This window comes from the organism of the source record quoted next, unplaced genomic scaffold (genome assembly GCF_019419815.1).
Source record: "Pyrus x bretschneideri cultivar Hongxiangsu unplaced genomic scaffold, Pyrus_bretschneideri_v1 Contig4, whole genome shotgun sequence".
Taxonomy (NCBI): Eukaryota; Viridiplantae; Streptophyta; class Magnoliopsida; order Rosales; family Rosaceae; genus Pyrus; species Pyrus x bretschneideri.
The window spans coordinates 4450952-4474196 of NW_025999723.1; the positions used below are offsets into that span (position 1 = coordinate 4450952).

Sequence of the window (23245 nt, forward strand, 5' to 3'; positions counted from 1 at the left end):
GTGGCAGGTATGAAAGTTGCTCCACTCACTGAGATCTTCATTTCTGTGAAGTTTGATAATTTTTGGAATTTGTTGGATTTTCCGGCGAGTCGGGGCGGCCGACCGCCACCCGCGGCGGCGCGTGCGGCGGCGCGTGGCCGGTGAGCCGCCAATGCTATTTTTAGGCTATGTCGAATGTTTTGAATTCAGTTTTGTCATTCGAATGACGTAGGTTGATCGTTGGAACCTAAATTCGTTATAATACGCTACTTGATAAAAATGTGAATCGATGATCCGACCGTTGGATCGTCACCAAAATTGGATACATTATAATACGTAATATTTAAAGATCATAGGAATTTACGGATCGGGAATCCGACTTACGGATCTTCCTGAATTGGATTTGTAAGTTAGTAAAATAAATGTTCACGGCCACTTGTTTTAGGCAATTGGCGAAGATCTGACCGTTGGATCGTAATGAAATTTTAAGATGTTATTCTAGAAACATATTGTGGATCATTGGAAGTTGCAGATTGGAAATCTGATATGCGGATCTTCCGGGTCAGGTTATACAGGGTTGTAAACCCTACCGTCGATCCTTGATCGACGGTTGACTTGTGGTCAATAGGTCTCAACCTATTTTAGAATGTCGTTGAGGTTGTGTTTTATGTGAATTGCATATTCTTCAGATAAGAGTTCTGAGATGTGATTTGATAATTGGCCACAGGGACCGATCATTCAGGACGCCTCGATGCGCGTGCTAGAGTAGTATAGCGTGGACTTCAGGTGAGTGGATCTTTTCCTTTTTATTGTGCATATTATTGAGAGTTCTATCGACACCTTTAAATTGATTAGGCATATTACTTTCATATATAATTATTGTGAATGCTTGAAGTACAATGTGAACTACGAATGGCTTGATCCCTGTTTAGGGTACGTAGGCAGTCTAACGAGACGTTAGATGCAGCCATAAAATATTTGAGACAAAAGCCTTGCTTGGGAAATTGAGTAATGCGAAGGAAATTGGTAAAGACAAGTTTTAGTTTTGTGAATTAGTTAGTTAAATTAGAGTTAATTGGATTGTTATGGATAATTATTCCTGAAAATAAGTAGTTTGGGAGTATGGCGTTATTGATGGTACACTTCACACCATATTGTTTATAATTGAAAATGCTACGACATGGTTGAGTAGTAGATTGCATCATGATATATCCATGTGTATATTACTTGCTTATAATTATTGAGAATGCTTTCAAGTGCAAAGGTGAACTCAGGACACCCAGGTAAGTTCAGGTGAGTTTATGGTATTAATTGAATCGATTGAGTTATAGCATGACTACAGTGATGAGTTAGGCAACTTCGATACTGTCGTACTGGTTGCCATGTGTTGCACATGTTATGATGAGATATGGATAAGTCGTATAGGTCACTATAGGTGACTCCGACTTATATGCTAGCCATGATTGATGAGATATGGATAAGTCGTATAGGTCACTATAGGTGACTCCGACTTATATGCTAGCCATGATTGATGAGATATGGATAAGTCGTATAGGTCACTATAGGTGACTCCGACTTATATGCTAGCCATGATTGATGAGATATGGATAAGTCGTATAGGTCACTATAGGTGACTCCGACTAATATGCTAGCCATGATTGATGAGATATGGATAAGTCGTATAGGTCACTATAGGTGACTCCGACTTATATGCTAGCCATGATTGATGAGATATGGATAAGTCGTATAGGTCACTATAGGTGACTCCGACTTATATGCTAGCCATGATTGATGAGATATGGATAAGTCGTATAGGTCACTATAGGTGACTCCGACTTATATGCTAGCCATGATTGACGAGATATGGATAAGTCGTACAGGTCACTATAGGTGACTCCGACTTATATGCTAGCCATGATTGACGAGATGTGGATAAGTCGTATAGGTCACTATAGGTGACTCCGACTTATATACTAGCCATGATTGATGAGATACAGATAAGTTGTACATGTCATTTTAGCTGACTCTGATTGATATATCATTTTGTATTGATTTAGTTCATTTGGCCTACTTATTGATGTATGGTGGAGTTGATGGCAAACCGTGGTTTTGGTCATTTCCGAGTATGGTTTGGATATATGTATATATGTTGTACTGTCTTATGGAAAACGATACGGGTTTTACATTTAGGGGCATTACTTTTTGAGAGGTAGTAACTTTGGGAAGCTTGGTTTTATTGCTTACTCACACCTTCTGTTTGGTGCCCTCCAGGTTTTAACTGCTGAGTTTGTATCGACAAGAATCTGTGACGAATCTTTGTATTGATGGATATTTTTGAGGGTATGATTCTTACCCATACTACTGTACCTCACTTATGCTCTGACATCGCGTGTGAAATGGGTTCGCTCCCACTCGTAGCGCACTCTGGTATTTAGACACTTTTAGATTCAAATTTATTCACTTTTTATGCACTATCACATTTTATGGCTTCGTCACCTTCCAGGTGTCGGCCAGCACAGCTCGATTCAGGGTCCAAGTGGACTTTCTGGGTCGGGGTGTGTCATTAGGTCTATTTCTTTCGGGCTGTATATGGGGCTATATATATTTATTTATGTAGTAATTTAATTATGCAATAATTTTTTTTTTTTTGTTATTTTTTCTTAAATTGATTTTTGGATGTGCTATCTTAAAAAAATTTATGAACCTTTCAACCTAAAAAATTCAAATTGTGACAAAGTTACATTCCATCACTTATGAAAACTCAATCTCATCTGTTGAAAGATACAATCCCTGACTTCGCCCTCTGAAATAATTTGATTTTCGCGTACAACACAACAATTAACCTAGCATCAATTGATAAATTAGTATCAAACAATTTTGAAAAAAATTATTTGAAAACTTCACCCACCAATGCCCATGAACATTAAATCAATTTGAAATTTTAATTCTTGTAAAAATTTAAAACAACCATTCATTAGACAAATTGCAAGAAAAAATATGTAAGAAAAAAGAATTAAAAAAAGAATAAAGTAGAATATAATTGTATTCATAAGTGGAGGGAGAGTGATAGAATTTTGCTCATATAAGCTACTACTTTTTTGTGAGACCCACTGTTTTTTGGGGTTACATGTAACTCAATTTTATACTACCCAAGAAATAAAGTTGATAGCCCAAGCGGTGGATCTAACCCCATTTTTCAGCTCATCAGGGATGAAATTTCTCACTAAAGCTTGAAATGTAGTAGCCTCATACAGAATAAAGCACCCATTAGGGATGCTCTAATGTTGCGTGTGTAAAGATCAGTACAACTCAAGAAGTGAGCAAGAGATTTGTAGTTCAGGTAGTTAACAACATAATATATATGCAGTCGAAGTCTCATACGATAAATATGTATAGAAATGTTAAATCATATCGCTTTAGAAATACAGATTGAAATCCCCTCCGGATCTTCAAGTTCGCAACTGGCAGACCCAAAAATTGGGGTCGTTCAAAGGGAAAAGAGAGATATATGGATTCTTAGTTTATATGAGGTGGATCAGTAGAACAAACAAATGAAGATCCTATGATTTAAAATGAGTGATCTAGATCTCTGAATCCGTCGATTTTAGACACAGAAATCGAAAAGCATCTCAATTCTAGAAATATATCATCAATCAAAGGTGCATTTAAGAGTGGATATGACTTGCTTTCACAAAAATATTATTTATTGAAATGAGTATGAAATATGGTTTTGATGAGATGAAATTGACATAATTTGAAGTCTCAACTATAAATTAATAAATAAAATCTGTGACGTAGAAGTTCTCTTCTTATTTATGTTGCTTGGTAGTTGGAATTGGCATTTTCCCATGCCTTAACATGGAAGCATATTAAAAAAAGACAAGTCCAATTGGACCCAATGCGATGATTTTCCCAAAATTATGAAGCCTTCACATCAGAAATTAGGAATCAAGGGAATGCCATGTTTTGATTCAACAACCTGCAAAGTATTCAAAGTCTGCAAAATGCAAGGGACATTGTGTAGAGGTGCATTATTTACTATTGGCATTTTAGCTTAAAATAGTATTTGAGATTGATATAACTTTTTACTTTGGTCACCGAAATTTGAAATCAATAGAAGTGGCCCCTAAACCCTAAACCATCAATCATTTTGATACTTCTGTGAAAAATCTTTGTTAAATAAGGACCAAAATGACAAAAATACCGTTAATTTAATAAACAATAGGCCAAAATGATTTAACAAAAGTTGAGGAAACTTTTGTCATTTTCTCCTTATTTAACAGAGATTTTTCACGGGATGACCCAAATGATTGGCGTTGGACAAACTTTGGGACCAATTTGTCAAGTTTAAATCCCATGGACCAAAGTCAGTTTTGTAAATATTATTGACCATTTTGGCTAAAAAGCCTTTTATCATTTAAGTGGCTCAAAGTACAACGACAGAGCTAGGGTAAGGAATAAAGCATGAAGAATTTACATACACTGGATACGATATTGTGGAGTAATTCAAATCGTCTATACAATACCATGTATTTAACGTTCTTACTCAACAATATATTTTATCACCGTTATAGTGAAATATTTGTTATAAGGGTGATGCTAGAGACGTCCATATGATGTGGCATTAATGATTGAATTGTTTGTTTAAATTGTTAAAGTGGGTATCAAATAATCAACCGTCACATTATGAAGTCTACAAAATGTAATAAAAAAAAACATGATTTCCCTAATATTTTCCTAGTTACAACATCTCTTCTAAAAAACGAGAAAAACCTCTTTACACCTCCTGATACGATATATGGCAGCATACCAAGTGTTGGTAAATGGTAAATTCATTCTCTAAAACAAGCGAACAACTTATATAAAACGAATTCACCTTAAATTTCCGACGAAACATCTCTATCCAACAGGAAAAATAAAAGGCAAAGAAAGTTGAATCCTTGTCACAACCCAGCGATCTGCACCACACCACTTCTGTCACATTTTCTTTATTTATTACACCACCCACCTTTCCCCACCACTTATTTAATTGCCTTTGTTGCTTTTTGCCTCCACTTTTTCTGTTTATCCACCATCCACACCCAACTCTGAACTCACTCGTTCACTCAGCTCACCCATGCCTTCCGTTTACGGTAACAAGGCAACTTTGCAAAATTACAATTATACCCCCCTGCCATCAATTTCCTACTAGTTAGATAAAATGCCAAATAAACATAAATGCCGATGTGTCATTTAGTATTATAATCTGATGGTTTTTCTCTTCATTTTGAAATGAGAGGTCTTAGGTTCAAATCTCATAGGTGGCGAATTTGATACCAAATTAGGTTGTCTATTGTGTGGTTTTGCCAAACTAAAAAAAAAACATAAATGCTGATGTACAGGCAGATTTTATTTCCTTAACTTTTTTTTTTTGGGTCAATAGAACTTTCATTACATGAAAAACTAGTACAAAGTCCAAAGGGAACCTAATAAACAACTGCGAGTCTAATACACTAAAACATTTGATTTAGGTTATATTTGCATTACTGCTTAAATCAAATTGAGTTCAAGATACTAAAATCGTAATCAAATTTACAGAGATTCAGTTGTATCCAGCTCCCTCATGCTAAGAATCTTCTTTGGGGCTAAAGGCGGTGAGTTTGACGGTAGTGGAAGTATGAAAGCTTAGATCTTTCACAACTAACCCAAATTATGCAGTAAGTCAAAAATTTGAGTACACATATTTTTTTTTCCTAACGCATGCTTTATTTATTTTGTCTTTTAATCGAAAATATAGAGCAAAAGAAATTCAAGAAAGAGAAAAATGATCTGCGAAAATCATTCTTTTGAAAAAAATTTAGAAGCTGCATGTTAAAAACGTAATTTCGTCAACTCAGGGAAGTTCGAAATTCCTTCAGTCACATTCCAAAACGTTCGGTCCCCGGTTACCGTCACTTGTGCCATCCAAGTCAAAAAGCGTCACCGGTAACGACCACTGGGCGTGTCCCACGTCGGACACCCTGCACCCTTCGGATCCCAACACGTGTCCAACACGTAATTAATAGGCCCCTACAAAAAAATTTTTCCTATGACGGAAACATAATGATACATTTATGTAAATGATGAGAAATTTTATTTCTTAACTTATTAACTTTTTAACACATATATTACATAATTTGTGTAATAATACCTGATATATCGATCATATTAAAAATTTATATTTTATTGTAATTGAAATACGAATAATATACCACGTGCTCCTCCACCGTTAATAAGAAACTTTAATTTAATTTTCTCGTTTCAGAAGCTCATCAGACTTAAAAAGACTACAAACAATCACAGACACACACAGAAGAGAGAGAGAGAGAGAGGAGAGGGGGGGCAGCTTTCGAGAAAATTCCGCGATACTCAAAACCTTCGGCTTTCTCAAAACCCTAGTTCACCTCCTCCGTCGCCGGAGCTTCTTCCCGCTGCAAATCCTGTCGGATTTCCCGGCCATAGCAGTATTCCTGGCTGAAATTTGAAAACTCCGGCCTCGGCATTTGGTGGTTCTCAGATCGAACCAGCTCGGAGCTTCTTCTTTGACTTTTCGTTGACTGATGGAGCTCTGTAGCTCGACTGTTTCTCACTGGGGAGCGATTAATTTCTAGGGTTTTTGTAAATCTCTGCTATATAACGCGTCCCTTTTGGTTTCTCGGGCTTCTCGTTTGCGACGGCGCCGTTTCCTGGATCATTCGGTTCTCTACCTCCCCCCATTTTGTTGTTTCCGCACCTCCAAATCTGGCCTTTGTTAAAAGTTGCCTTCTTTGAGCTCTCTGGTTTTTATGGCCTAGTAGTGGGGCCCTTGAGCACCGAACAATGCGACCGTTTTCAAACATGAAACCGCTGCTCCTCCTCTTCGCCGTCGTCGTTTTGGCTCCGGTTCTCGCGAGATCTCTGAACCCGTCTCTAAACGATGACGTGTTGGGTCTGATAGTTCTTAAGGCCGATATCCAAGATCCGAAGGGGAAGTTAGCGTCCTGGAGCGAAGTCGACAGCAGTCCTTGCAATTGGGTCGGGGTGAAATGCCACCCGAGATCCAACCGGGTCATTGAGCTCAGCCTCGACGACTTCTCGCTTTCGGGTCACATCGGCCGAGGCCTTCTGCAATTGCAAGCTCTTCGGAAGCTCTCTCTTTCGAAGAACAATCTCACCGGAAGCTTAACCCCTAACTTTACTCACATCGACAACCTCCGAGTCCTTGATTTGAGCGAGAACAGCTTCTCCGGTGGCGTTCCTGAAGAGTTATTTCGGCAATGTGGGTCGCTGAGAGTGATTTCTCTGGCGAAAAACAAGTTTTCCGGGAAAATTCCGGAGAGTTTGGGCTCTTGTGCGAGTCTAGCAGCTGTTAACTTTTCGTTGAACCAGTTTTCGGGTTCGGTTCCAGCTGGGGTTTGGTCCTTGAGTGGGCTTAGATCCCTGGATTTGTCTGATAACTTGTTGAAGGGTGAAATTCCAAAGGGGATTGAATTGAATAATTTGCGAGGAGTTAATTTGGCCAGGAATCGGTTTACCGGGCAACTTCCGGATGGAATTGGAAGCTGTTCGCTCTTGAGGTCCATTGATCTGAGTGAGAATTCGTTCTCGGGTAACCTCCCTCAGACAATGCAGAAACTTGGCCTGTGCAGCTATCTGAATCTGCACCAGAACACATTTTCTGGTGAGGTTCCGGAGTGGATTGGCGAGATGAAAAGCCTGGAGACTTTGGACCTTTCTAGCAACCGGTTTACGGGTGAAGTTCCAAGCTCAATAGGCAATCTTGAGGCTTTGAAGGTATTGAATTTTTCTGCAAATGGGTTCACTGGGAGCTTGCCAAAGTCTATGGCTTATTGCACGAACCTTCTGGCTCTAGATTTTAGTAAGAATTCGATGGCGGGTGAACTTCCGGTGTGGATATTCGAGGCGGGTGCAGATGAAGTTTCACTTTCAGATAAAAAACTAAGCATAAGCAAGAACATCAATCAATCTTTATCAGCTGGAAATGCACTTCAGAATCTCCAAGTCTTGGATTTATCCCTGAATCATTTTTCGGGTGAAATTGCGTCCGACATTGGGGCCTTAAGCAGCTTGCATACTTTGAACCTTTCTGGTAACTCTCTTGCTGGTCCTCTTCCTGTGGCTATTGGAGAGTTGAAGGTCCTGAACAATCTCGACTTGAGCGAGAATCGGCTCAATGGAAGCATCCCTCAGGAAATTGGAGGGGCTTTTTCTTTGAAGGAATTGAGATTGGATAAGAACTTCCTCACGGGAAAAATTCCAACTTCAATTGAGCATTGTTCTTCTCTGACCACTTTGTAAGTTCTCTTAGCTCCCTTACATTTCATTTTTGGTACCCTAATTTTTCTTAATCTTAAGGGTAGTAACTTGTAATTAGAAATCCATTGCGCTTACGTAAATCTAGATATGAGTGATTTTACGCACGAATTGTGTTTGGCTCATTGTCGAAATGGATTCGTTGTTTTGGTGAGCTGTATGTGGTTGTAGAATCATGAAGTATAGTAATATGGGACTCCTTTTCACTAATTTTGTTCTGCGAAAAACAAAATTCTACTTGATTTTTCTTTGTTTGACAATTTTTTCTAGGTTTTTGATATGTTGTTTTGGTTGAAATCTACAGAACTGTATCACAGAACAGACTGACTGGTCCATTACCTGCATCAATGTCCAAACTTACCAACTTACAAATTGTGGACTTGTCTTTCAATAACCTCACGGGAGGCCTGCCGAAGCAGTTAGCCAATCTTCCCAACCTACTTTCCTTCAACATTTCCCACAACAACCTCCAGGGTGAACTACCTACGGGTGCCTTTTTCAATACCATCTCCCCTTCCTCTGTCTCTGGAAATCCATCTCTCTGTGGCTCTGCAGTTAATAAGTCTTGCCCGGGAGTCCTTCCCAAACCCATTGTCCTCAATCCCAATTCCTCTTCTGACTCCACCACAGGAGAAATCTCATCAAATCTTGGTCATAGAAGAATCTTACTCAGTATTTCTTCGCTTATTGCCATTGCTGCAGCTGCTGTCATTGTCATTGGTGTAATTGCCATTACTGTGCTTAATCTCCGTGTCCGATCTCCCACAACTCAATCGGCGCCAGCCCTCGCATTTTCAGGTGGGGATGACTTCAGCCGTTCCCCAACAACAGATGGCAACTCTGGCAAGCTTGTCATGTTTTCAGGTGAGCCTGATTTCAGCACTGGTGCACATGCTCTGCTCAACAAGGACTGTGAGCTTGGTCGTGGCGGGTTTGGAGCAGTCTACCGGACACTTCTTCAAGATGGACGGCCAGTTGCAATCAAGAAGCTCACTGTTTCTAGTCTTGTCAAGTCTCAAGAAGAATTCGAAAGGGAAGTGAATAAATTGGGGAAAGTGAGGCACGATAATCTTGTGGAGATCGAAGGCTATTACTGGACTCCATCATTACAGCTCATCATATACGATTATGTTGCCGGTGGTAGTTTATATAAGCATCTTCATGATGGAGCAGGTGGAAACTTCCTGTCGTGGAATGATCGGTTCAATATAATTCTTGGAACTGCAAAAGGTTTGGCTCACTTGCATCAGATGAACATAATTCACTACAATATAAAGTCCAGTAATGTCCTGATTGGCTGCTCAGGCGAACCGAAAGTGGGAGACTTTGGTCTAGCGAGGTTGTTGCCAATGCTTGACCGATATGTTTTGAGCAGCAAGATCCAGAGTGCACTCGGCTACATGGCACCTGAGTTTGCTTGCAAAACAGTAAAGATAACTGAGAAATGTGATGTGTACGGGTTTGGGGTTTTGGTTCTAGAGATTGTCACCGGGAAAAGACCAGTCGAGTACATGGAAGATGATGTTGTGGTGCTCTGTGACATGGTGAGAGGAGCACTGGAAGAAGGCAGGGTAGAAGAATGCGTTGATGCTCGGCTCCAAGGAATTTTCCCAGCAGAAGAGGCTATACCTGTGATGAAACTAGGCTTGATATGCACATCACAAGTGCCGTCGAACAGACCAGACATGGGGGAGGTTGTCAACATTTTGGATCTGATCCGATGTCCTTCAGAAGGCCAAGAGGAGTTGTGATGATCATGAATTAAACTAATCTTAACAGATATTCAGTGAAGGGATTCGCAACAAGTTATCCGGCAAAGAAGAATCCAGTTTGTTCGTTCGTCGAGGGAGAAGAAAGTTTCAATTGTTGGAAGGTTTTTCTTTTTCTGCATTGTTGTATTTGCTATCCTTCTATTGTGGATTTCTTGTGTTATATTTCTGTAGTTTCTCCACCATGCTACAAGTAGCTAGGTCACCAGATTCTCCTTTGCCGGGTTCCGATTTAGAGTCCCGTTCAGAAATTGTCACGACTAATCTTCTGAACTCTTCTAATTTATGTCTTTGATCATGTTTCTTCCCAAGAGCTGATTCCATTTGTCAACTTCTAAATGTTTGGAAAGTTTTGCAACATTTCACTGATCCTACATTTAAGTATGTTTGATTGCTATCTCCTTAATGTAGCTCCAACTCTTCTAAAAAAAAATGTAGCTCCAACTGAATTGACGTGAATGTCAGTGTAACAGTATTTTAAGCTTCAATTAAATCACGTATAACTACGTGAGAAAATTCAAACGGATAACATAGTACGATTGTTTTGAAATGCTGTTACAGTGACACCCGTTAAGGGCAAAATTGACCTTTAAAGGCGTGTATGGGAAAGGGTTGGTGGTTATTCTTGCCCCACGTGTCCCAACGATGGAAAGTAAAATACAATTAGTGGAAGTCAAAAGTGAGCTGAGAGGGCTGAGGAAACCACAGAATCTTAGTGCCTACTTTAAGGCAAATACATCTAAAGAGCTGAGTAGAATAATGCAAAAGGAAGAAGAAACCAAAGTGGTAGGGCATATACAATTATACGTAATATTATATGTATGTGTGTGTGTGTGTGTATATATAAGAAGAAGAAACCAAAGTGGTAGGGCATATACAATTATACGTAATATTATATATATATATATATATATATATATATAGATTAGGGAGCTACCTGTCGGAATAGAAGCTGTCTTTTTATATTCTACCACCCATTTCTATATGTTCAATTTTCATATTCAACACCTTTCATTTCCATCACTGTGACAAATCATCACTTATTTCATTCCCTTTTTTTTTCTCTTATTTAAACGATTGCGACTAAATCACGTTAACATTTTGTATTGAATTTTTTATAGAGAGAAAAAAACAAAAAAATAAAAAATAAAATAAGAGAAGGAGAGAAGATGAGAGAAATTAAACGGCGAGAGAATCTTACTCCTCAATTTTCCCCATAGAATATTGATGGTAACTTGCATAGATTTCCCCTCCTCTTGGGTAAAATTTGAGCTTGACCACTTGATTAGTAGACTGATCGAATCATTCAATAAAATAAGAGTTTGTTGTAAGTAGTTTGTTGTGAAGATTTTTTTATGACAAATGTATTGATGTTTGATAATGTAATTGATATGCTTTTCGATATTAAATGGTCGAAATAGTTAATTGTCAGACTGTTTGACCCATGTTTCTCTCTTCTGCTTGATACCTCTCTAGCCAACAATAAGTCACAATAACAATAAGCAGTGCTCTCCACACATCTTTAAACTTTCTCAACACTTATTTTAATCATTGACCGTTAGATAAAACAAATTGAAAAAACTCAAATGATAAAAATTAATATAACATGTATGAGCAGTAAAAAAACATGTGTAAATCTCACGTTTTTTAAAAAATGTGGCACTCCGAACAACTGCAAGCTGCAACGCAGGGAAAAGAACACGGCCGTATCTGTAAAGGGTAGTGAAATAATATAATAAATTTGCATAGTCATGTGCGTTGATTTTGAGCAATGACAATGAGTTGTCCCTAGCTGGCGCTTTCAGCCATGAGGAAAATAAATATGTGGTTTGGGGCCCAAGAGAACATTAATTAGGTTGGTGTTATTCCAACACAATTTTTTGTATTTTCACATTCACTTTTAAATTTTTATTGTCGAATCGAATGATTTGGAGAGTATCAAACAAAAATTAACAAAGCGTAGAGAAATGCTATGAAAGTTTCAAAAGTGGGACTCTTTATGAACTTTTCGCCATCTTATGTTTTTGACACAATGTTGACACGAGAATTAACGATAAATTGTGATGTGACAGAGAATTCCACTTTAAAAAAGTCGCCTTAGCATTTCTCAAGCGTGTATAGAAAGTAAAAGAAGTGTATAAATCGCACCAAGAAATGCTAAGAAGACTCTTAAAAGTGGAATTCTCTGTGGACTCTCTATCACCTCATATTTTTTACACAATATTTTATAATATTAGCACATAAATTAACGTTAAATTATAAGGTAACAGATAATCCATGAAGAATTGCACTTTGAGAGAATCTATTTATCATTTCTCAATAGCACAATGCTAAATTATTAATACATTGGTATTTGCATTATCACCTTGCACATGGCTCCTTCATAAAGAACCCAGATCCTGAGCCTAAGGTTATAATAATTGTAGCCGTTTAATCAAATTTCAACGGCTCGGATTATTAGATCCGGAGAGGATTTGGGTTCCTTTATAAATTCATGATTCTCTTTGGACGTGGAGGATTCATGCGGGTGAAAGAAACAAACAAATCCCCCTCTTTCTTTCTTTTTTATCCTCGAAAGAATGGATTGCCGTAGCAAGGCCACTAGCTTTTAAATGCTTGTTTGAGAAGGAATTTGCGTTGTAATTGGTTGTATATCCTCTTATGTCTATCTTTTTGATAGTTTCATTATCAGGATAAAACTAGAGAGATTCTTACATTCCTACATGCTTATTCAAAAGACAATTTTCGTTGTGACCGGTTGTACATATCAAGTATAAAATCGGAGATAACTAAACATCTCCCCCTTGATCATTCTCACAAAGTTTATTTCCATGTAACCTCCTTAAAAGTCGAGAACCCCACTACCTTTGATAGGACCAAAGCATGAGCCAAGATGGATGGAAGCTCCGAGCTTAGAAATAAACAAAAACATGCATTGGTATGGGCAGTCGGTCAAGGTCAAGACTTTGGTTTCACAATTAACTCGTAATTAGAAATAAACAAAAATATGCATTGGTGGTATGGGCAGTCAGTTAAGGTAAAGACTCTGCTTTCACAATTAACTCCTAATCATTGTTTAGGAGGACTAATCAAATTACAAATTGGGGGGAAATCACTGAAACGAAAAGCTGTATAAAAAAGCTGCTTCTATTCTTTGGAGAAAACATAAAGTGAATAATAATAAATGGCTCATTTAAAAGTATTTTTTAAATTATTGAAGTATTTTAGAGAAAAAGTTTTTGAGTTTCAAAAGTATTTGAAGTGCTTCATACAAGAAGCACACAACTCCTACAAGTGCTTTTAACTTATGCATTTTTATGATTCATATTTTTATTAAAAATTGGTTCAAAAAATAGTTTTATAAAAAATGCTTTCAGTCATTTTAAAAATACTTTCAAATGAGTCTAAAATTATTGGAACAACCAAAAGCAGTATTATTGAGATCTGACAGAAAAGAGTAAAGAAATCTGCTTTTTCGCTATTTGGCTTTCTTCATGCTTTTGCTTTGCTGAGGGGTAACAACATGATGCCTTCATAAAACTTGCTTTTGGTCTCACAGCAGTCGGAACTGGAGGGAGCATGTTGCTGTTGGGTTGCCTTGCCTTGCCTTGCAGGTGGGGGCGCTGCCTATCACCTACCAACACATGCCCACTAACAGTTTGATGCTATGATTCAATTTTTCACATCGTCGATGCTGTACATTACTCGCTTGCAGTCGTACATTGCCTTTTCGGAACTGTGCATTACACACCAACACAATATTTCCACTCGAAGCATTGACACCACCACTTTAAACATTAAGATCATCTCCAACCGAAGCAGGACTATATGTCTCGTTTTAAGTCATCTGATCCACCGATAAATTAATATTTTAATGAATAGTACATGATCATATTTCTTACTATCTCCAACCTAGGGGTCAGAGGGTCATAGGCCAAACATTGCCTTGTGACAACAAACCATCTCCAATCGATGATCAAAGGGGTATAGTATGAAATGTGAAGAATCGAAATAAAATAAGGTAAGATAATATGAAATTGTGAAAAATATGTGAAAAATGGTCTAAGAAAAAAAATTAGAAATTAAAAAAAAAAAACAAAAAAAAAGTGGGCTTGGATTGAAAAAAGAAAAGTGGGCCGGGACAAAAAAAAACTTAAAACACTAAAGCCTAAAGTGGGTTGGGCAAATGGAAAAGAACCACAAAAAAATAAAAAAAAAGTTGGGCTAGCCAGCAGGCTGGCTAAAGATGGCCAGCCGATTGGCCCTTTGACCTTTTTTTGTCCCGTGGAACCCATAAGCTATTTGACCTAGCACTTGGTTGGAGATGGTTTTTGGGTTATTTTCGGTCCTCTGGACCATTCGGTTAGAGATGGTCTAACATTATCACTTTTTATCGCAACATGTTTGCATATAGTGCAAACACGTACCGAAGAAAAACCGGCGTACCCAAACAAAGTAGACGCAATTCTTCTGCAGAAATAAGAGCTTCAGTCCTCAAGTAGGTGACTAAATGAAAAACCAGTGCAGGATATCCCAAGTAAATTAAACAAGAGAAGCTAAGAAGTGTGTCAGACCAAATGCTTCAAATGTGGTTAGTTCGAGCTCAGAAGCTTAAATTCTCGAAACTCTGCTCAACGTGCTTTACCGAGGTGAACAAGAAACGTTGTTGAGATTAAACATTGGAAATGCAGTTGAAGAAAACTTTCATTCACAAGATTGCCGTCAGCTACTCTTTGATTTTCGTCGATTGGAGAAATTTGGTTAATCAGGTTTGATCTAGTAACTTCTAAATGAACAAGCGTTGCACTCATTTTTCACAGCATGTCTGGATTGATCCCGAACTAAAGGCTTAGCGGAAAATTGAAACCAACGTAAATGAAGAGAAACCAATGCGAGAATGCGAAGAATTGTCCGACGTCGAAAAGCAAAGAGATTGTAGAGTCAATGACCATTGCATCTTAACCATGGAAACTGAGGCTGAATTGCAGCAAACAGAACTACAGTAAACCACAAATTAACACCAAAAAGCAATTGCATTTCTTTTCACCTTTGTCTAGCAATATTACCACATTCGTTGACGAGAAAGCAAAAGAAATGAGAAATGAAAAATGAAAATCGTTGAAAAGTTCATTGGCTAAATTCACGTGATGAGAGGAATGAACCGATGAAGAGTATGGAATATATCGCCACGTGAGAATTTCCTAGCTCATTCATTTCAACGACAACGACAACGTCAATGTGGATTTTATATACTTGTGTGGTTTGTATGTATGTCGGCCTCCTTGTCTTGTCCATCTTCCACAATCATTCGACACATGGCCAGCTGCTCCGAATGTTCAACTCTCTCCGGGGAGGAGAATTCTAATCTCTGAAAAATATTCAGATGATTCTGTAATTTCCCAATTTTACATGGCCCAATTGCAATTAAAAGTTTAAGCCTTTAAGTCCTTTATCTTTCTTAATTTCCAACCGAGGTCCCGAAAATCTCAAAACCTTAGACTTTTTCACTTTCCCCAAAATTCCATGTGAGCACTCTCAAGAGTGTCTTTTTCTCACCCAAATCACACTCCCTAAAACCCTAATTCCCCAAACCCTCTAAAAGCTTCTTAATTTCCCCTAATTTTCGATCGCCAAATCATGCCCAATTCCCTAAATTAGGGTTTTTGCGGCTTCCAATCATGTCCTCCGAAGAATTGGGTCTGGTTCGGACCCAGAACGGGCTCAACTCTCCGCTCGTGTTCCAAGACGAGAACTTGCGCTTCAATTGCGGAGCTCCGCAGCAGCGCCGGGTCGTGGACGCGGGTCCAAAGACCAGAGAGCTCACCGGCTTCATCGACGACCGGTTCTTCGCGCCACAGAGCTCGGACTTCCGGCGAAGTATGTATAGCGAGAACCCGGACCGGCGGGACCAGCCCGAGCCGCGAAACTGGAACTCGAACGGAGCTGATACGACGCCGAGTGCCGAAGGATCGGATGAGGACGACGATGATGACGAAGACGATGATGAAGGAGAAGGCGGGCTTGTCGGAGTGGAGAGCAGAAACAAGGGCATTGCTGGTAATAATGGGAGTAATGGGGAGGACAAAATGGGAAATGGGAAAGTTAAGCATCACCAGCAACAACACCATTCTTCTTTTGGTAAGAGAAGAGATCTTTGTGGAAAGTTTTGATCGTTTCATAAATTCGCTTCTAATTTTGGAAACCTTTGTCGAACGTTGTTTTTTTTTTTGTATATTTTAAGGTGGGACACTGATAGTAGGATCAAGTAGACAAGTGTTGGTGAAAGAACATAGTACTGGGCAGCAAATAGTGAACATCAACACAAGGGCTAGTCCCAGTGATAATCACAGTAATGCTCAGCAAGGAAGGCTTGGGAATTATCACAATGCCGTCACGGTTGCCGAGCCGGACGGTGACATGTATTACTCTCAGTATTTGCAGGGCTCTGAGGGGTCTGGTTCTGCTCCGAAGGATTTGGTTGTGGAAAATGGTTGTGGGTTTAGTGGAAGAAAGGATGTTATGTACTCGAGCGAGTCGGGAGACTCTTTGAGGGCCATTCTCTCTGATCCCGTGACGTGAGTTTTGTTTTTTCATATGCTGGTTTTGCAATTGATTTATCGATTTTTGGAATTGGTGACTGAGTCCTTTGAGGTGTGTTGAATTTTAGGGGATCTCTGATGGATGACGCGGTGATATTGCCTTGCGGACATTCTTTTGGAGGTGGTGGAATTCAGCATGTTATTAGAATGGTGAGTGCGTCCGAGCGAAACACAGATTTTTCTCTTACAGATGTAATCGTTTCTGTTTATCTTCAAGAAATTTGGGCGATGCTACAACAAAAGATGTATATATCTAAAACATCATTGCTTTCTTGCTAGTATAGTGTAATCTTGCAAGCTTTGTGCATTTTATAATCTCATAGGAACGTGAACTTCTGTCACAATCTCTAAAGCTAGACCATGCTAACATGTGTTCTCTGCTGTCATTTGGCTGTGTATGTGCATATGGTTCTACACCAAATCTATCAACATGCATAGTTACAATCTCAGATTAAAACTTCGAAACAAAGATAGTAATGGTCCACAGTCGAATTATTATTTTGTTGATAATGCACTGTATTGTCATTGCTTTGATTGCTTCCATTTCTTCCGGGTGCAAACAAGTTATTATATATGCATGTCATTAACTGTTTCCCGTGGCTGTCACTCAGTGAAGAGAGATCACTATTTTGAACCTTTTGCCTGCAAAGTATATCTGGTACATGCATGTGGGATTCTGTGAACCAATAAGAAGTTATGCCCTATCACTTGCAGATTCTTGTTTCGTTTTGATTGTCAAGTTGAAGTTTTATTTTCTTCCATAATTTCCAGAAAGCTTGCTACAGTTGTTCTCTGTCGATTTCAGAAGACTCAATTGCTCCGAATCTTTGTAAGTAAAAGTTTGTCATTAATGATTTATAATCACTTACTATTTCAAAATATATAAAAGGGATGAAAGAATTGGTGTCAGATGACAAACGTACAACATTTATTTGTTTCAGAAAACATTCTAGTATGACAGTTTTGTCTTACATGTGCAGCTCTTCGAGCTGCTGTGCAGGCATTCCAACGGGAAGAAGAGTTGCAGTTTTATCGCTCAACCAAAAGAAGAAGAGAAAGGTTTGACCAGGTTCGTCTTTTTCATGATTCAGAAACGGTTGCATCATTAGGTTTTTCAAATACTGAGGAAAATATTATCAAGACCTCGAAACTAAGTCCTTTATTTGCTCATGTAGGAAAAGGGTGGCTGTGGTGATTTAGTTTTCATGGATTCTCCAAGGGCTAGAGGTGTTCAATTTCCGTTTGCTGTGACTGACAGAGTTATTATAAAGGTTAGCAGACTAAAGTCCCAATCTTGGCTCTGGTTCTTATTCCATTGTTTGTTCTATCGAATAATTGGAGTGATATTGTCACAGGGGAATAAGAGGACACCACAACGCTTTGTCGGACGCGAGGCTGTTGTGACAACGCAATGCTTAAACGGATGGTTAGTCATATTTCTAGTTTTATTCCATTTGAACCTATATCAAGAAACGTTCCACCTAAATGGTATATATTTGCTTGCCTTACATACCTTTGTCAAGTGAGATTCTGGCTTAGATTTGTTTTGATTTATACAAATTGCCTCAACAGGTATGTGGTAAAGACATTGGATAATGCAGAGAGCGTAAAATTGCAGTATCGCTCCCTTGCCAAGGTATCTGACGACCCAACATCCAAGCCAATGTCGAGCAAGATGGCACCTAACTGGCTCTAGGCCGAAATACTTCGTTGGCAATATACCACGTTATAACACAACTTTGTTGTTTAAATTTTTGCCTCTGTTTCCGGCGTTGTAAATTATAGAAGCCTTGTCACAACTGCTCCGAGGGAAGCTCTAGAATTGTGAATTTAGATTGTAAATATATGTATCCATTTTTCTTTATGTTGAGCAACGTTGTATTTGAATCCTGTGTAAAACTTTGAAGGTTCATATAAATCATTTTTGGTCTGTGGGATCCCGGCGACATCCGATGTTTATGTTTTGCATTCTAAACTCGACGTAGGTACAGCCCGTCCGAGGATTTGGAAGATAAAATTAGCATTTCGTTTCGTGTCCGATGTTACCTCGTTCTGTCAAATTGGTTAGAAAAATCGTTGACTAGGCTATCTTTTGCTCGAAACTCGGCTTTTTCTTATTTTTGGCTTTAGTTCCATAATAACCTAGTTAACGATTTTTCTGACCAACTTGGCGAAATAAATTGCTTGAGACATGAAATTAAAGCACAAGGGCATCTGAACAAGAGAAATTCTATAATTGATCGTATCTTATTTGTAAATGAAATTTGAAAGTACTAAAATACGGGGACGGGAATTCAAGCTTTGGTGCAACGGGCGTGCATACTGTTTTGGCCAATTGGGCTAATCAACGCCTGCAAGGGCACCCCCTATGATTTACAAGTGTTGTTAAACAAAGCTGTTGTCAAATGTGGAATGAGTACAATTCATATCATTGGCAACAAACTGTAAGATGTTACAGAATGATGCGGAATTCAGCCAACAAGGAGTGAATTCAAAATAACCTGATATTAGACAACTAGTCGTAATCTGAAAACGAAACGAAAAATCTCGAGACTTGTCAGTATTCTGCAACTCTAGATAACAGCCGGCAGATGACATACGACCTCCATTCTAATGTTACAGACCCAAATATTCGATGAACATAGCCGGGCGAACCTAATCAACTTAATTAGACAAAGATTGAAGGGAGGAAAAACTGCAGTACAGCAAAGGTCAGAAACATGGTACATTTGTCGACAACAGGAAGTTGCAAGTCGAGTAAATTGAAGCTGCAGCAGCCCTAACAGCTAGTGCCCTCTCTGAGTTATCCAATATCAGTGGTCTGCATGACAAACAAAAAGATAAATGATGAGAAATACCAAATTTGCTTTAGTTTAGAATCATGAGTTACAATCTAACTTCTAAGCAATTTTTCGAAGAACTCAACTTAGATTTGTGAAAGCAAACGTTTACCTGGAATTATTTTCAGATGTTCCGATATGTTGAATGCCGGAAGCAGCGTTCCATTGGACAAGTTGCAGGCCCTGGTCACAGTGAAGCTGCATTTCTTTTACTTGGTTCGACCAACCTTCCTGAAATTTAAAACCAGTACGTTCTATAAGGAAATGAAAGAGATAAACAAACAATGAAATGAATCAAGGTTTCTTTTTAACACTCACAAGCTGTTCCTCTTCTTCAGAAAGTGCTTTATCCATTTGCTCAAACAGTGGAATCCATCTTGCTCGATGCATGTCTGCAATAGCACATCTGGAAAATCCACAGGCAGAATTTTTCGCGATCTGAGGATCGTTCTCCTCATCAGATGAAAATTCTTTTGCCAGCAATGATGGCAAATCTGTAGTTATAACGTCTCGTACTCTCTTCCTACTGCGTCGCAATGCTGCAGTTTACAAAATAAATTACTTATAAAAACAGGCCACATCAACAAGATCTACTATTGATATTACAGATAGAGCATTACCTGCAAGACGTCCTTTGACGTCAAGAAGAATAAGTCCCAACCACTGAGAAGCAATGGTAGCAGCTGCAAAAGAAAGAGGAAATAAATAATATCAGCTCTCACAACACTTAATTATTGATTACCAACTACTTAGACCACTTATAGTACTAAACATTCGAGATAAAGAGTTAAAAACTGACCTTTAATAGAGAGATAGGATGATGTTTCCTCGTTAGACAATGGGCTGTCATCCTCGGGCGCCTGCATTGATGATGCCAACTTCAATGATAGAGAATCTTCCTCTCTTTCAGGAATGGAGTGTGACGCAAGACTTTTACCACTAAGCCTCTCTATTGTGGTTCGTTCAACATCCCCTCTTGTATGCTGCCTGCCATCATAGGCAGTATCTGGAAGCTGATATTCGTGAGAGAAATGTATCCCGGAATCATTCATATTTTCAATGTCCTTCCTGTTGCAAATTTCACTAGTTCCACTTTTTGGATTGTTTGTTTGCTTGTTTCCCAGGCGGTCATTCTCCAGTCTTTCTAATTTTACAAGCGACTCTATTATTGAACGAACCTGTTTTCTGTTCCTGACATGGTTGATAATCCCAGGGTTCAGGTCATTGAGCAGTCCACTTGGAGCAGCAATTTTCGCAAACCTGTCCACTTGTTCCCTCTTTGCGCGTTCCATCTTCTTCTTGACCTCATCTTTTGTAGTCTTCTTCGGACGCGGTTTTGGCACCGGTATGCCTCCATGAGTGGATGATAGGAAACCATTTTGCTTCATCTCCTTCCACACTTTCATTGGATCTTTCTCTTCCAATGGGCCAGTGCAACTCCCACATTCAGAGGCAGCTCTTGCCTTCAAGGAATTGGTGCTTTTATAAGGATAAAATGGATCTTGCTTTTCTGAAATCGTAACATCTTCTGCGTTGAGATCCAATCCAATACCTTTCGCCTTTTCACATTTACTCCAATCCCTAAGCAAGGTGGACTTCTCAAAACTCTCGGTGCATTGCTGACTGTTGTCCAGAACCCTACTTTTGGCAATGCACGCATCAGTATTGAGATCAAGTGTAGATGCAGGATTGACTGGTACTGACAATGTTTTACTCCAAGACTTTCCTGCTTGGGATGCATCAACACCCAAAGTTATAGGAACTTCGGTAACTTGAGACATCTTTTCATCACCAGATCGAAATTGATCAATTGATTCCATGTTTTCCAACGATGTTGAATTATCGGTATGAATTCCTGTGGCATAAAGGGTAAGAGTTAAGCACTGAACCCCCAAAACCACTCCAAATCGCAAGCCAAAACAACCTCATGAAGTAAGAAATTCACAAATGATTTTCAAATACAATCCAAATGCAAATCCAATGAAGCTACTTACAACTTAAATCCTTGGACATCTCAGATAAATAATACCTTTCATTGGGTTTCAAATGCATTAAACTCTTACCTGTAAACTGAGTGCAATTTGCACAACTACTTGTAATTGAACAATTTGTACAGCACAATCAAAGCACACGAAACATAAAAACTTAATAGATTCACGAAATAACATTTTAAGCGCCAAATTTTGCCAAAAAAAAAAAAAAAAAAAACATACGTGAAAAGGGAGACAACATTCAACACCAAGAAAATCCATACAGCAACAAGAAATTTAAAAAATTTAAAATAACTAACCTTCGGACCGGGACACCGTCATAAGATCTCGCATTTTCGCCCGTTTGCGAGTACCCAGCTCACGTTCTTGTCCCATCTCAGTACTGATTCGCTTCTCCCCAGCAATCTAAAACGACCCAGATATTAAAAACCCAATAAAATGAATCAAACGGAGAACATCAATTCTAAAAATTTAAACTGAGCGCAGGATTAAAAAATAAATAAAAATAAAACCTTTGAATCGAATCTGGGAATCGGGGCCGACCCGTCCGAAACTCTTCCCGAATCGCGTGGATTCTCCATAACCTTCGAACCCAATTCAAAAACGAAACTTTCAGACCGACCCCTTTGCAAGAACTGGAAAATTTATCACATGGGCGCGAAATTTGAAAACTTTCCAACCCTAAACAAAAAGGGTTTATCCCAAAACGACCAGTCTTCGTTCTTCTGATGAGAAATCAAGAAATTCGGATTGGGAGGGAAGAGGGGTTGGTGGGGTTAGGGTTTTTGATTGGGGGCGCGTAGGAGGACAGATCTCTGGTGGGTATTTTTATTATTAATTCGATTTCGATAATTATCAAATTTGAATTTTTGCAAAGAAGAGCGCGCCCTCTCTCGCTGCTGACTGCGGCTATACAAATGTTGTTTGTTTTAAATTGTGTTTAGGGACGAAGCTTTTAAGATTAAACAACGAAAAACAACAATCTACCAAATCAGGGAATCCGTACATTAAAATTTGATCTAACAGCTACAAATAGGGATTTCAACGGCTAAAGTTACTATAACTTAAAGTGAACCCCTATTTGTAGCTATTGGATCAAATTTTAACGGCACATATTTTCTAATTTAGTGGATTTAGAGAAAGAGATCCATAAATTATCAATTTCCACAAACAACGTGGGGCGTCTTCAAATTCAAACAAAGGTTTTGGAAGCGGAGGGATCTCTGTTTGGTTTGGGCCCAAAAGGGGGAATCATCATGTTTTTCCCACGCCTTTCGAATTGGAGATTGTTTGGTTGCATGGATAGCTGGTCATAATAATTAATCATGTAATCTTGTGTTGGGGTAATGTTTGGTTTTTCTTTAATGAATAAAACTTCATTCAAGGAGACAAACATCTACTACGACCAAAGGTGCATCATGCATGTTAGAAATGGATAGGTTGACATTAACAATGGAATCCGCAACGAAATTAGCCTCCTGGTAGATATGCTTCTACTTAACACAGTGGAATGAGGAAGCCATCCATCGAATATCTTCAATAATCGATCTCAATCTCAAGGGCCTCTCACTTAGTGTTGGGGTTATGTGGATTGTAATAATTAGGACTATTTGCATCACAACTTTATAATTTGACCTCAAATTGTGTATTTAGCAACCTTAATTAGAGTGTATTAAATAATTCTCAAAACAAATATATTTGTAAGTTAGATCAGTTGGTAAAGTCAATATATCTGT

General features: G+C 38.7%; 3 protein-coding genes across 3 annotated transcripts; 2 read left to right on the forward strand and 1 right to left on the reverse strand.

Annotated features, from left to right (window-relative positions):
• Positions 1 to 6263: 6263 nt before the first annotated feature.
• Positions 6264 to 10455, forward strand: LOC103953738 (probable LRR receptor-like serine/threonine-protein kinase IRK). The gene is made up of 2 exons (XM_009365519.3): positions 6264 to 8291; positions 8615 to 10455. Exons 1-2 carry the CDS (start codon positions 6817 to 6819, stop codon positions 10059 to 10061), a joined length of 2922 nt encoding a protein of 973 aa, XP_009363794.1. The 5' UTR covers positions 6264 to 6816; the 3' UTR covers positions 10062 to 10455.
• Positions 10456 to 15377: 4922 nt separating this feature from the next.
• On the forward strand, positions 15378 to 18624 carry LOC103953805 (U-box domain-containing protein 62). Its single transcript, XM_009365606.3, has 8 exons — positions 15378 to 16217; positions 16321 to 16654; positions 16747 to 16828; positions 17450 to 17507; positions 17659 to 17747; positions 17854 to 17949; positions 18034 to 18104; positions 18251 to 18624. The coding sequence occupies exons 1-8, from the start codon at positions 15758 to 15760 to the stop codon at positions 18372 to 18374; spliced, it is 1314 nt and encodes a 437-aa protein (XP_009363881.2). The 5' UTR covers positions 15378 to 15757; the 3' UTR covers positions 18375 to 18624.
• A 377-nt stretch (positions 18625 to 19001) lies between these two features.
• LOC103953740 lies at positions 19002 to 22423 on the reverse strand. Its single transcript, XM_048565736.1, has 7 exons — positions 22022 to 22423; positions 21809 to 21914; positions 20318 to 21373; positions 20139 to 20201; positions 19837 to 20057; positions 19631 to 19749; positions 19002 to 19499 (listed from the first exon to the last, which is right to left on the reverse strand). The coding sequence occupies exons 1-7, from the start codon at positions 22088 to 22090 to the stop codon at positions 19391 to 19393; spliced, it is 1743 nt and encodes a 580-aa protein (XP_048421693.1). The 5' UTR covers positions 22091 to 22423; the 3' UTR covers positions 19002 to 19390.
• Positions 22424 to 23245: the final 822 nt, after the last annotated feature.